The sequence below is a fragment of the Apus apus genome, chromosome 2, assembly GCF_020740795.1.
Source record: "Apus apus isolate bApuApu2 chromosome 2, bApuApu2.pri.cur, whole genome shotgun sequence".
Lineage (NCBI taxonomy): Eukaryota > Metazoa > Chordata > Aves > Apodiformes > Apodidae > Apus > Apus apus.
Window position 1 is genome coordinate 24,139,345 of NC_067283.1, and position 15,328 is coordinate 24,154,672.

A 15,328-nucleotide genomic window follows, 5' to 3' on the forward strand; every position below is an offset into this window, starting at 1 on the left:
TGCAAACAGAAAACTTGCATTTGAGATTCTTAGTAAAGTGCAAAAGGTGTTACTTTTTTTGTTTTCAAGACATTCCTTTTTATGTTTCTAGGCAATGAGTTACGGCCGGATTCATTCTCTGGTGGCGTGGATCTTTATGGAGAACAAAGGCATTCCTATAGATCCAGGTCAGACATGGAATCTCCTAGATCTCCTGTAAACTTTCAACATAAGTACATTTGTTTTAGATGATTATTCTCTGTCAGAACATTGTTTAGCTAAATGAATGCATCAGTGCTTACTGCTAAGGTTTGTAATCTTTGGTGCTGTGAAGTTTTTAACTTTTTTTGGTAAGGATTGATAAGAAGTTGCATCTCAGGCCTTTGGTGTGCATTTACTCATCCTCTGATCAAGGCCAAAGCTTGCAGACTTGTGCTGTCTGATTGGTGCTATGTTCTTGGTATTGGTAGATGACTTGATGGAGCTACTTACCTACCTCTGTAGAGTCTAGGCTTTACGACCAAGCACACCTGTCCACCTTTCTGTTTGACAGCAGCTTGTTGCTCAGAGAGGGGCTTTCTCAGATGCCCTCAGCCCAAAGCCAGGGAAAAGCAGGGCCACTCACTGTGGCTGGGGAGGGTCATCCAGTTACTGAGGGCTGGGGAGGAATTACCACAGCCTCTTGGCCAGAGCATGGTGGAAGCTGCTTGGTTGCCCAGCTGCTTGTTCTTGATTAAGCCTTTTTTGTTGGCTGTACTAAGCTGTGATACCACAGGTATCAGTGAATCATGTACCAGTGAAAACAGGTATTTTTCTCCAAAGAGAAGTTTTTAGGAGTGCTGTCAGCCTTTGATTACCTCATATGGTGGTGTGGGCTCTGAGCTTTACTGAATATCAGATGCTTGCTGGTTTGGATCTTTATTTTTATATAAACCACCTCAACATTTGTAATCTTACTTTGTGGCAACCATAAAAGTTTACATGGAAAAAGTGTTTAATCTCTTTTAGCCACTTTTGACTTACAGAAAGTAATGAAGACTGAATCCTGTGTCCTTGTTCACACAAGCTTCTTAACAGAAAAGCAAACACAGAGTCTATGACTGCTTCTGCTGCAGTCTCAGTAGGAATTTGCTGGTCAGTCATTATCCCAGAGAAATGTAGCAACAAATCAGGAGCAGTAGGAAGAAAAGGCAACTCTGAAAAGTGGTTTCTTTGGGGGAGGCAATGTGATGGCTTGGGCAATGAATGGGTATGACATGGTGGCTACCACAGGGGAAGTGAAGGGACATGCAGTCAGTAAGACGTCCCTCCTTACAGTACGTTGCTGTGTCTGCTGGTACTTTTATTTCGAATTTTACTTTTAAAAAAAACATTTGTGTTCTTCTGCCCCAGGTTTCACAGTATGCATGCTGAGTTAAACCCAGTCTCTTTCACCTGCTCGCAGCTGCAGAACTATGATCCTGAAAGAGCTTTAACCGATTACATCCACCGGCTGGAGGCGCTGCAGAGGCGCCTGGGCAGCGTGCAGTCAGGTGAGGCTCCGGGTAGCACCGGGCACAGCTCCACCTTAGGAAGCTGCTTCTCCGAGATACATAACAAACAACTTTGGTTTTAGGCATTTTCAGCCTTAAACAAGAGACTGTTCTGAGCTGTAGCAAAAAGCTCATTAAAAAGAAAATTATAAAATTGATAGGAGACATACAAGTGGGCTTTAATTATAGCTTTTCAGTTTATAGAGAACACTTTGTCCTGATCTCTAATAAATGTGCAGCAAGGATTCAGTTGGCATCTTTTTAAGCTAGATTAAGAAAAACGTACCCAAAAGATTGAGTGGGAGTACAAGGGGAATTTTGTCTCCTACCACTTTGATTACAGAAGTTGCAGCCTTTTTGTCCCATAGCTGATTGTAGTTTTGTTGTAAAATGAATGTATTAAGAAAATTGTCAAATCAATGGGATTTAATTTATCAAACTTCATTTTTGCAGTTACTGTGTTAAAAGTCTTGCTTCAGCATAAAATCCATCATTTGAGGAAGTTTTGTTTTTAAAAGATTTTCCCTGTAAAATCCTTCAGGCTTGCTGATCTAAACAGCATGTCATTGGTGAATTCTCCTCTACTTCAAGAAACTGATGAAAAATCTTTCTCTCTCTTCCAGGTTCAACTTCATACACTCAGTTGCACGCTGGTATCAGAAGATAATAATGCCCTTTGAACATCTCCATCACTGGCAGTGATGTTATGGGTTGCCTTCTGTAAACCTGTGCTCTTTCTGTGCTTTTGTATCATGTGTATATTGTGGGACCAATACAAACACAGCTAGACGATTGTACACAGTTCTACCCTGGCACACCCACGCAGACTGGGATTTATGTATATAGGCACTTTGTGTTCATGGGGGGAAAAAAAAACAAAGCCCAAACAACCCCCCCACACACCATTACATTACATGTATATTTGTGGAATGCTAATTTAATGATTAACTTATGAAGTGTGTATTTATCAAAAGGGTTCAAAGATGAAACTTACGTATTACTGAAATTGAGCTACATTCAGCAAAGTTTACTTGCACTTTTTCTGGCAAGGCTACTGAAGTTACACGACTCTCGTAATATTTGCTACTGGCAGTGAAGACAGAATATCACTTGTAGAGACCTATTTTTGTAATGGTAGAAGTTTTGAATTTTATGGGTATTTTGTCAAAGTACTGAAATAAAGATGACTTCAGGCTTTTAACTGTGTTCAAGAACAACTCCCTTATTCACACTGAAAAACCTGCTTCTACCTGCACTCCTCCTGCTCACAGGGGCTGCACTTACACTTCTTACAGATTCCAAAATGTTGCCATTAATGAGAAGAGAGACAGGTACCATACTGATTTTGAAGAGCCTGGTCACACTGGCTGGGGGTGGAAGGAAAGATACTGCACTCCCTCAATTGCTGTTACTGATAGAAGGTTTTGTAACGTTTACACCTAAGTTCAAAACAGGAAAGACGGTGCAAAGCCCTTGATCCAGTGAGAATTAAGGAAGGAAAGAATTACAGATTGATTTAGAAAAGCTTTTCAGAATTGCCAGGGTTGAACACAGAAAACTTTCACCAGAGATTTGTTTATAAATTTAATTCAAAGTTCCTGGGAGACACAGCTCATTACTTTTTATCACCACCCCCCTTGAACCAAATACCATTTAACAATCCTGCAGTCAGTACAAAGGGGGACAACATTCAGCTATTTCACTTAATTTGTAACCACTGTATACACAAACATGTTATTTACAAAATTAATGTATCGTCATATTGTTACTTTCACACTTACATCAAGCTTTCAGAGAACACTACTTTCAAAAATTTTTAGAAAGTTATTTGTTGCTTTCTGCACCTAAGCATTTTGCAGCTGCTTCAAGTTAGACATTTAAACACTTCATTTTCAGAAACATACTCAGCTGTACAGTAACTTTTTAAAAAATAATCAGCCAAGACCATACCTAGTTCCCTTGGAATACCAAGGGCACCACCCCGTACATTCTTCCTCAGTGCCCATTCCCTGACAGATTTACTGTAACTGGATACAGAGGAAAATATCCAGTCTCGCCCCTTATTAATCCAGGGAAAAGTAATTTTCAATTGGTTTTCAAAAGCAAATTGTTCCATTTACAGAAATTACTTACTTCTTCATCTTAAAAAGCTGGAATGCACCTTAGAAGTATTACACCAATAGAAAAGATGCTTTTTATTTAAAAAATGCAATGAGAAATTTGTACAAGCACTTATACACAGCACCATTGGATGGTGTGGGCCAAACAAACAAAATAGATGCAAACTCTTTGCATCTGGTAGATTATTGTTGCTTTCCTAACAGTGGAGGCAACAGCTTCCATCTGCCACTCATTTTGTCACAGTTTTATTCAAAAGTCTGTTAGATTACACATATTCAATAAGTAAGGTTTTTAGCTCCAGAATTTATAGTGACCTCCTCTTATATCTGATAATAGGGTTATTAGGTGTGTGTATCATTGTTGTATAATTTATAGTTGGAAAATAGTCATTGATGAGATCAAATTCATATAAACGAAGCAAAGTTGACCAAATAGTCTTAATCTGAACATAAGCAAAGTTTTCTCCAATGCAGCGATGACGGCCTGCAAGGAAAGCCACAAAAAGCAGTCAGGATACCTAGTGACTAAACCACCTCGGACAACAAGCTAACTTTACAAATTTCACACAGAGAGGAATTGCTCCTTTCCTTTCTAAACAAGGCAAGACCCTGATGCTGCACATACAACAATATTTAATTCCATTGAAGTCTTGTTTTCAGGAGCTGTTACCACATAAAACAGAGTAATCTGCATGAGATCATGCTGTTCTGCCTGCACCAGAAAGCATTTATTTATGTACCACCAAAAAAGCATTTGCAACCCTGTGAAAAGCTCTCACCCTATTGTGGTGATATTTGAAACTATTTTGGCAGTATGACTTTCTAGGCAGATTTCTGCTCTGCCTTAAAATGACTTCCTATTATCAGGCTTTACCTTGACTTAGAAAGACTTGAGTCAAATAACAAACACGGTAACCTAAAGATCTGTTTTGACTGCTACTCTGAGTGATATATACACCTATTACTAATGCAGAAGTATTGACTTCATTCTTTTAACATCACTTTCACCAGAAGAAAACTTTGACTCAGGAGTAGAAGGAAAAAAGTATCCTCAGACACTACAGCATGGGGAGGTGCTGTACAAGCCACTCAAGTACACAGTCACTCAGGAAGGCACTGCCTTTTCATACTCACCAGCACCAAATGGAACATATGCAAATTTCTCTCCAGCTGCTGGGTTATCTTGGAGATACCGATCAGGCTTGAAGTCTAGAGCATCTTTCCAAGAGTCCCTGAGTCTGTGGTTAACAGTGGGAGATACACAGACCTGGTGGCCAGGGGGAATACTATATCCAGCAACAGTCTAAAGAGAAGAGACAAGACCCCAGACATCACAAAATGTCTCAGTTTTTCTTTTTAAAGTGTTACCTGAAATGCTGTATTTATCATGAGGCTTGAATTTCAAAAGAGATTGTGGCTAAGCTCATTTAAAATGAATGCAGCCCGATACTTTATTGTGCTACCTGTACAGGGCACAATGTTCAAGTAGTTGCAGGAACATTTCAGATGCTTTAATGAGGCTCACAATTCTACAGAAAGAGTTTATTAAAAACATGAATGACTTAAAATTTATTGAAATAATTTATCATGGGAGGGACACGCTCTTAAAAGTTATTTTACTTATCTGACTTTATCTTCTTTGTACAAACAGCAAGTTTTCCTTCACATTTTCCTAGCTTGTATTGTATTAAGTGCAAGTTTTCCAAGACAGCTATTGAAAATACCTGGCAAACCAAAAATGTCTTCAAATGGTAGCACCAAACCAAGAACTCAAGTGAGACTGCTGGCTAAAAGAAATTAAACATTTTGCTGTGTAAGGCTGCAAGGGGTGGGAGCTGTTACTAGGTCCCCTCAGAGCCTTCCCTTCCAACACCCAACCATCTCTTTGCTTCACGTCATCAACATCTTGATTGCTGTGGGCCAGAGGGGTCCAAAACTGGACACAAATACCAAGTTAATGTATTTGCTTTCCTCAATCAACACCAGCTGCAATCCCACTGACATCACCCAGGCTGCCATCAGCTTTCAGCCCTGTCAGCAAACACTACTCACTCACGTTTTCCTTCTGCCAGCCAGAACACCTCACCTGGCCTTTTCCATGGAAGTGAAGTTATCTCCAACAAGTGTACCCACCTGGGGAGTTCTTGCCATTCTCATCATGGTCATTATAGGAGGTCTAAGCCTTAAAGTTTCTTTTAGACAGCGATCCAGCAAACTGAGATCCTTGAGCTGAAAGTATAGAGAAAATGCTGTATCAAAATATAGTCAAGTTTATTCAACACAAACAAAACGCTATTTATTCAACTTAAAAACAAATTTTTAAGAAAATCAGAGAAAGCAGCTCATGTTTACATGTACTTCATTAGCTACCTTGATAATTTCTTCTTTTTTTCCATTTTATTTAATTAAGAAGGAAAAAAACTGAGCAGTGAAATCAAATACAACTAGTTTCTTACTAATCTGTCTCATAAGTGTTTTCTGATGCCTAGTTAAAAGACCATTCTCATACTTCCACTAAGGAAAGGGATGCACACATCTTCCTCCTCTACAGAACTATGGTGTCTTAAATAGACATTGTAGGGACTGTAATTTCCTTAAAACTTATTAAAAATAGAGTAGCAAGCTGAAAATATACTTGGAAAGGAGAAGAGGGAGGAGATATATTGGCAATCAGTGTTACCACGGAGTGACTATGCCAGGTTATGATTATAACACAAAGCATATGACTATATTTCACAGTTGTTTGTTGGGTTTTTTTGGTTGGTTGGTTGGTTTTTTTTCTTTTCTTTTTGTACAATAAGCATCTAGAAGTATAAAAATACCCAGCAGGAATAATGTAACCTACAAACCTGGTCATAAGTCAATGGTGGCAGATCATCCCCACAAACTGCTTTTTGTTCTGCATAGCACTGTTCCTGGATTGGTTTGTCCCTGGCGATGAAGAAGCCGAGCCAGGCGCTGGTGGTGGAGGATGTGTGCTGCCCTGCCAGCAGCAACCCGATCAGCATCCCTGCAATTTCATCATCCGTCAGTGGGCGGCCATCCCTAGGGAAAAGGGGGTTATGTTACAGCTTCCTTTGATAAGGTTTCCAGTCACGGTAGCATTTACAGTTTCTTCTGATGCACTTCTTTCTCTTTTGTTGACTACCCTAAAAGTAGCAACAAAAGGTCTAGAGGTCAGAAGAAGGGAGAACAGGGACAGAGACTCTACAGGAGCCTTGAAGAAAATCATGACTGAACAGCCAGCAAAGAGAAAAGAAGCAACCTCGTGACCACTGATGAACATCTCAGAAATCTGAATAACATTGACAAGTAAAGTTTTAAAAGCTGTTTTTAGGAATACAAGTAAGACCAATTGCTGGCAACAAAGCAATTCAGAACATGAGGGAATAGTTCTTTTTTTTTGATAGATAGTTTTAACTCAAAGATAAACATCTATAAATGACAAGTCGTTAAACTCTTGGCTTACTTGTATGAAGCATCGAGTAGAGTTTGCAGCATGTCATCCTCCTTTTCCTCAGACTTCCGACGTTTCTGGATAACCTTGTAGAAAATATTCTTTATTTCTCTGTGTGCTCGATCTCGGCGTCTGCGATTCAATACACCTCTGTTAGCAACTTGATACAAAGTAACAAAGAAAATGTTTATGAGGATCTACTGGGACATCTAGATTAGCTTTTAAACAATAAACAGGAATTAAAAAAGAAAAACAAACCAAAAAACCCCAAAGAGGTTTAGATAAAATGTTTCAGTTGCTTCATCTATCGTTTCTGGTACCTGAAGCTTGGCAGAGGCAGCCAACCTGGCAGGAGCCAGGCAGCATGAGTAAAACCTCCATCCAAATCAGCGTACAGCTGAGCCACCTTCTCGTTCAGCAAGCTTCTGATTTCTTTGCCATGTAAGCAATGACTTGCTGTCAAAATGATGAGTTCTGAAAGGGCTTCAAAAAGGTCTGAGGAGAGATTTGAAAAACGTTACTGAGGATGCACTTCAGGCGAACTGTTGTATTTTACATGTTAATTCTTTACATTTATTTTGTATTTAAGTAACTGGACACATTAAAACTTTTAAGTAGAGATGTAGATGGCTTTACTAGGAGAATGCAGCATCTAATTTTCAATTGCTGTGTGTCTATCAGGTCTCTCCAAACTTTTAAATTAGACCACTGATTTCACCAACTTTTTTCTTAGGTATTTCTTTTTAGAAATCTTTCTAGGAGAGCTTGTAATCCCTCTGAAATAAACCATGCAGCACAAGCTCAATCCTTAATAAATATAAAAAAGTCATACAAAAACTTAATCTTGAAATCCAAATTCATGTATAACCAGTTAGTTTTGCTGCTCACTGAATTATTTTTATATCATAATTTTATACATTTAAATAGAAACGTATATATTATCATTATATACATTATATACATATAAAATACATAATAAAGACAAAATATATATAATCTATCCCATATATTTAATCAGTATGTACTTAGATATAAGCATATGTATTTAAATAAATAATATTTCTGATACTGTTATGTCACTGTGGGCTTGTAACAATTGTGATTGGCTACATCTAGCAGTCTAGTTGGGAAAGACAGGTAGGAAACAAAAGAGTAAGTCCATTTGTATCATTAATGTAACGGCATCAGCTTGAAGGATGCAGTTTTTCAGTGTAGGAAATCCCTGACCTAAGATCTCTGACCTAGGCTCTGGGAAGTTAGAGCAGGATGTTTTCCTAGGGACTAAGTGCTCATGCTGAGCTGACTCCTACCATGCAGAACAAGCATGACTCAGGCAGGCAACAGGTACACTCTTAAGAGCTGACTAAGAAAGCAAAAGTAAGACAGTCCTTCACTCCTGCCAATGATTTTCTGAGCAGCTTTATTCCCACATAGCCTTAAATTTGATTAAACAAAATCTGTATTTTGCATCTTTCTTCTGATCTTCAGTGTAGTTTTACCTATGTAATTTTAAATTTCTTTAATACTGTAGTAATTCATTTACAGAAACATACTGCATTGGCCTTAATTCCTTCCCAGAAAACAGGAGGAAAAATGCATCTGAACTTGCTTACTTTTTTCTCCACTCTCTCCCCATGCTTTGAAATACTCCTTTGTTTCTTCTTCAATCACAGATACATGCTGTTTAAACTGGGCAATATTTAGCCCAGTTTTGAGCATCTTCTTCTGTTCCAAAAATACCTAAAGGAACCAAGACAGAAAAAGCAATCAGTACAAGGATCACGATATTAATGTAATTAAACACTTACTATAACTTGTAGTGTATAAGTACACACAGAAGTAAAAAGCTATTATGGTTAGGATTGTAGGGTACAACAGATACTCAACTTTAAAAAATAGACAATATTCCATTTTCACCTTTGTTTTTCAAGCAAAAGTTTAGTAACAACAAAGTAAAATATTAGCTCAAGGGAGATACTTTTCTCCCTTTTGCAGTATCAAAACATAAAATAGTTTTAGTATTTTTGTTAAACTTCATCTCTAAAGATACAAGAAGCATTCGAGATTGAAATATGGAACACACCTTAAATGCATGATTGCAAACATAATCGGACCTGTCCTTGCAAAGCCTGGATTCAGCCTGTGTTCCTTGTTATGTGGCCTCTTTGCTTTCTCTCCCCCTGGAGCATCTGTCCTCTCTCATGCAGAACTTGCCTCTGGTCTAGGGATGTATCTTTCTTTTACAAGGCCATCCGACCTCCCTGCCCAGGAAACAAACTGCTTCCTAGGTGAAGCTTTGTGCTCTTCTCACCTCCTCCTCTTTTCTTTGTATAGACTCATAGCTAACAAGCCTACTGGTAAATAGCCCAATGAGCACCATTCAATGGATTGACAGGACGTCTGCTCAGAAAATTATTCAAGGCATTTTAAGCCCCAAATATGAACTAGGGCATCTGCCCTACAGTTCTGTACTACACCATGAGCTGTTGCTCATCCCACCATTGTCTTCCCACCAAGGGCTCTGCACATACTATGAAGTTATTCAGAAAACAAAAGGCATAAGAAAGGTTACTTCTTAGAAACTTCTGTTTTCAGAAATCAGTGGAGACTCCAGCAGTCTATCAGAGGGTTCACATGCCACAGAGCAGAGACAAGCACATTTTCCCTTGCAACATGCTAGCCCATCTCCATCTCCTGCTGATGGAGACAGGAATTGCAATCAGGAGGAAACATTCTCTGCCATTTCAGCTCCTCCTAACACAAACTATCTGCAAGTTTTGGAGGAGGAATACAGAGAGCGAATATGAGTTGATATATAGACAATGCATATTAACCAACAATTACCAGGATTACTAGTAAATAGATAACTTATTCCTTCTAAGGAGTAAGGGGTGGTTCTTGTAAACATATGACTGAAAGTCACTGTCAGACTGAAAAGACAGAGACTTAACAGCTTGGGCAGTGAAACAGACCCTCAAATGAAAGTTCTGGAGGATCCATCAACAGTAGGACACATACGAAAGTCTGAACAGCTCTCCAAATGCCCTCCCAGTGGATGTCTGAAATGAAATCATGGTGGTAGATGGTGGGACCAGCTTACCTCTAGCAGAACACATTTTGACTACAACTGCATATACTACCCCTCTAGCTTCATACAGGGAAGAACACAGTAAGGATAACCAGTGTATGCCAGTAGCAAAGTCCCTGCACCTCCTAGTTGTAGAAAAAAGTAACCCAGGTGACTCTCTGAATCTTCTGAGATTAAAAAAAAAGTCCTTCTAGTATCAAAGTTATGAATGAAGTAGATTTATTCACAGACACCCAAGACTTGCCGAGTAATATGAAAAATTAATCTCTCAACTGAAGTAGAACTCAAATACACTCCAGGGAAAACCAAAACAAACAAACAAGAAAAAAAAAAAAAAAAGAAAAAAAAACACAAAAAACCGGAGTAACTCTAGAAAATGACCTTATTTCAGAAAAAAAAAAGCAATATATGGTACACCAGTGAAGAAGGCCATAATCATCCCTTTATGCCTGAAGAACATAGTTGTAAGATATGCACATTTCCAATGAGCTTATAGAAAGTTCTATAAAACTCCTGAAGGATGAGACTAGTTCCCATCAAAGACCTAGCTCTTGAATGAAGATGGGCACTCAAACTCCATCCATGAACTGCAGAGTGTGAAAGCAGAAATCCAAACAGCTGTAACAAGTGGATGAGCTTCCTCAGAACTAAGAGACAACCCAGCACCTTCGGGTTTCAAGCAGACATCCTGCAGCAGAATTCAAAGAACAAGCACAACACCGTAACTCACATCCAGAAGGCTCATTAGCCAGAAGTTAAGAGCAGGCCTGGGGAAGCCTGGTAAGCAGGGTGGTGGAAGGCAGCAGCACCTCGTCCTTGCTTCCCCCAGGGCTCAGGGCTCCTGCAGGGCAGGGCAAAGACTGGTGGCAGTTGTTGGAAATTAATGACCCCTCCCTGGAAGTGTTCAAGACCAGGTTGGATGGGTCTCTGAGCTACCTGGTCTAGCCCTGCCCATGCAGAGGGGTTGAAACTAAATGATCTTTAAAGGTTCCTTCCAATCCAAACCATTCTATAACGCTGAAAACCTGGCCAACTCAGCAGTCTACATCTGACTCACAGACACTTCTCTGAAACTAGTGTATACCAGAGAAGAACATGAAAGATATACTGCAGAGAACCACATACCCTCTGCACTCTACCAGCTCCAAAAAGAGATTCTCAACTCCCTCCCCAACTTTTTGAGGAAGACCTCTGACTGTCAGAAGTGGTAGAAACAAGTCTGTTAGAATGGCCTCACTTGTGGAAGAGGTCTCCTAGGACACAAGAAACAACCTCCTACTTGGTAACTAGGCTGCAGTCCTGCTGGTTTAATTTACAAAGGGATAAGAGGAGCTACGCAAATCCATCAAGTGCGAAATACAACCACTATCCAAACAACCAACCAATCCTCCCCTCAAAACTTTTTGACAGTGTCTATCCACAATTAACACTTCTGACAAAGTGGGAGACAACTAAGTTCTCCTTTAATTACTTCTGAAGTATCAAGTTGTTGGTAGTCAGTTGTACATGAGGTTTCCAAAAGAATGGGGTAAGAACAACATACATACTTTTGTGGATCACTGCAAAATGCCACTGTGGAGGAAAAGAGACCAGTGACTACTGCCCCTGGGCCACATAATGAAGTGGGCAACAATCACTGCAAGTACCTTTGGCAGGGAAGAATTAAGAGGTATGCTAGGGAGGAAAAGTACTGATGGCCACAGATACTATTACTGCTTGAATGATTGGCATTTATACAAATAAAATTGAGCCAAAACTGAAAATCCAAAACTGAAGTGTATCACAGTGCTGTTTCTGCCACCAGACTACTCTGTTGTGCAACATACACTAAATGCAGTTTGTTCACTGAAAGGTTGGCTTCTGCAGTTTAAGAGTCTGCCATGCCAGGCAACATGCACAAACAAGAAAGGGGCCAACGATTAGCTCAGAAACAATGTGACGTGATGACACAGCGACTGTGCTTCCAGACCCATGCAGACTGTTCTCTGCAAACATATATAGACTGATTTTTGCCTGAGCAAGACAAACTTTGTGGTGCAAATTGTCAAATTAATATTCCTGTACCTAGATTTTGGTGTGGCATAAATAAAAAATTATCACTCTTAAAGCTCTATCAGAAGGAAGCCCTAAAGCTGCTTGTAAGGCAAAAGTAAACTGCAGTCAGTGGCAGGCAAAATAGACTCACTCACTCATTCTTCCTCTAGGGTGGGATTAAGATGGTTACAAAAAAACCAGCACCCAGACTGATGAATGACCAGGTGGTAATTAAAGCAGCCTAAATTTGTTCCCTCTTGATTATCCAACTGAGACAATTTACCAAGTGCAGTATGGCAGAAATGCATATGAACGCACAACTCCATCATACACAGCCAAGAGATCCAGGCTGCCTACTCAAATGGAAATTATGCCATTTTTGTGCTTATATTTAAAACACATACCATATTAGGGACATCATAAGCAACTCCTTTGCCAAAAACGGGTGTAGTTAACCGAGAGTATACATCTTCTGCATTCAAATCTTCATTTTTACTATTGAAGAGTAGAGCAGCAGCATCACTGCCCAGTAAATACGTGAATGTCTTGCCAACCATAGTGAAACTGAATACAGGTCCATACTAAGAGAGAAAACAAAACACCAGTTCATTATAAATAAGTATACAACTCATTAAATCCATATCTCTTTATGTACAGTCTTCCATAAACCACTCTCCTAAGAAGTATTTGGAGATGTAATAAAGATATACTTTAAAACACATTTAAATTCTGTTCTTGATATACTTATTAGTGATATCTAACGTTATAATGAACACACAGGATCTTGCACATTTAAAAACCATTTAATTTCAAAATATAAATGTAAGAGCCATTACACTAAAAAAACTAGAAGGGAGATTACAGCACACATAGCCTCCAGCAATCTACTAACACTCAAAAAAATCTGGATTTGGAGTTATACATGTTATTAAGAGGAAATAAGAGTTCTAAGTTTCAAGTTCATCTTCAGTAGATCTCCACATACTAAATTTTGGCTTTATATACGCTAACCAAGATTTAAGCTTATGACTCGAGATGTAAAGTTTTAGACAACGTGAAACAGATCAACCAATCTTATTTCACTGAAATAGAGGCTCTACTGCCTTAGTCCACTTCTTATGTACTGTTATAGTATAAAACCTACTGAGGTTTATACATCGGGCCTTTTAACATTGGAGAGGGCCTTAACATTCATCAAATTGCCTACAGAGGTGGTGAGCTACACTCCAGCCTGATCACAGGTTAGTAAATCATAGAATCACAGAATGGTTGCACTTCCAGGTTCTTTAGGTGGTCTCAAACCTGCTCTCCTCCTCCAGTGGGCATATCTTCCTTTTCCCAGTCTCTGCCTTTGCATTCTGTGATTTGGATTCAGTGAAGACTGAGGCAAAAAAGTTGTTCAGTACCTCAGCCTTCTCCATATCCTGCGTGATGAGGTCTCCTGTTTCCTGCTGGAGAGGGCACACATTTTCCCTGTTCTGCCTCTTATCACTGATGGACCTCCAGAAACCCTCGTTATTACCTTTGATGTCCCTAGCCAAGGTTTAACTCTATCTGGGTTTTAGCTTGCCTCACCTAACCCCTAGCTTCTCGGACAACTTCTTCATACTTCCCTGCTCTAGCAGGGGGGGTTGGACTAGATGATCTTTCGAGGTCCCTTCCAACCCCTAAGATTCTATGATTCTATGATTCCCCCAGGCTAAAGAGTGAGATTAAAAGGTCTCAAGGCAAGAAATAACATCAGGAAAAATGGCTTTTTAACTAACTTATGATTCAGCTATGAGCATTATCCAAATACACGGGCATATTTTTTAAATCTGAATCACAAGCGATACCTCAGGAAACCCCATTTCTCTAATAACAGTGTACATAAAGAGGCCTGAAGAAACCAAAGCCTCTTGTGCACACTCCATTCCATACTTAAGGTAGTAAATGAGAATGAACTGAATTTAGATAGGCTCCATATAGAGAACTTGACAGACACACAAAAATATTTTAGCATATGCTCAGCCAGTTATGTAGGAAAACATACCTTGTCGTAAGCATTTTCCAAAAATTCAATGGGACTTTTTCCAAATGCAACTGCATGTCCCAGGAAAGGGATGCTTGATGAAATATAAGGTGGGTATTTCTGAAGAAGAAAGAGAAAAATAATTACAGACTTTCCTCCAGAGTAATAGAAACATGTCCATTTACATGAAAACCAAACACAGAGGGGGCTCTATACGTGTTTTGTTTAAACTCTTTTGCGAAATGGCAAACTCTGGACAACTGATTTTTTTTAATAGAGTAAGACTAAGCCACATTTAAAAAAAAAAAAAAAAAAAAGCAGAGGTTAAAATTAAATGGATGTGATTAAGATTCTTGCTGGCCTGCCTCTGAAATCAAAGCACAAAGATACTGCAATTGGTAAGGATGCAGTCAGAGACAAAACAGCGTTGACGATTTGTTAACCATCCCCCCAAAAGCATCAGCTCCAGTTTAGCAACGGGTTTCACACACAGGCGGGAGCCCCTTCAAGCTGCACGGAGGAGACAGCCCCGGGCACGGCCTCTGCCTCCCCAAAACCCGAGCAGCTCTGCGTGGCGCGGTGCCGACCCGCCGGGCGAAGGGACAAGCCAGTGCAACGTTCCCACCAGGAACCGCGCCCGGGGATGCTGCCGGGAGCGCTCCTCGCCGGCCGGAGCCCGCTGCCGCCCTCCCGGCGGCTCCCGCCCAGGCTCTGCGCTCCGCGGGGCTGCGCCGAGGGGAAGGCTCCGCCGCCCCCCCCCGGGCCTCCGCACCGCGCCCGGCTCCCCCCAGCCCTCTCCCCCGCGCTTGCCCCGCGGTGACCGCCCCACGCCGGCTCCCCAGCCCCTGCCCACCGCCCCTCGGGCCCCGCGGCGGGCGGCCTGAGGCTCCGCGCGCCTCCCAGAGCCTACCCTCCGGTCGGACCCGGCGTGGCGCCGGTAGCCCAGCTGGAACAGGTAGCCGAGGCTCAGCGCGAAGGCGGAGGCAGCCAGCACCAGGGAGAGGGGGCTGCCGACAGCCCCCCGCTCCAGCAGGGACCCGCCGGCCTCCATCAGGCTCCGCATCCCCTCAGCCCCGCCGCGCCCCGGCACCGCCAGCCGGGCGGCCG

The 15,328-nt window shown here is 40.9% G+C and overlaps 2 protein-coding genes across 7 annotated transcripts in view; one reads left to right on the forward strand and one right to left on the reverse strand.

Annotated features, from left to right (window-relative positions):
• Positions 1-2,712, forward strand: part of AKAP9 (A-kinase anchoring protein 9) — a 113,268-nt gene extending 110,556 nt beyond the window's left edge. For all 6 annotated transcript variants that reach the window (XM_051612509.1, XM_051612504.1, XM_051612505.1 and 3 more), the window contains 3 exons: positions 92-167; positions 1,372-1,511; positions 2,135-2,712. In XM_051612509.1, coding sequence (XP_051468469.1) covers positions 92-167; positions 1,372-1,511; positions 2,135-2,178 — 260 coding nt within the window. In that variant the 3' untranslated portion in view covers positions 2,179-2,712. The remainder of the gene's footprint in view (positions 1-91; positions 168-1,371; positions 1,512-2,134) is intronic.
• A 370-nt stretch (positions 2,713-3,082) lies between these two features.
• On the reverse strand, positions 3,083-15,328 carry LOC127381779 (lanosterol 14-alpha demethylase). Its single transcript, XM_051612511.1, has 10 exons — positions 15,132-15,328; positions 14,243-14,341; positions 12,615-12,791; positions 8,702-8,828; positions 7,409-7,583; positions 7,101-7,220; positions 6,481-6,676; positions 5,765-5,860; positions 4,766-4,934; positions 3,083-4,115 (listed from the first exon to the last, which is right to left on the reverse strand). Exons 1-10 carry the CDS (start codon positions 15,282-15,284, stop codon positions 3,937-3,939), a joined length of 1,491 nt encoding a protein of 496 aa, XP_051468471.1. The 5' UTR covers positions 15,285-15,328; the 3' UTR covers positions 3,083-3,936.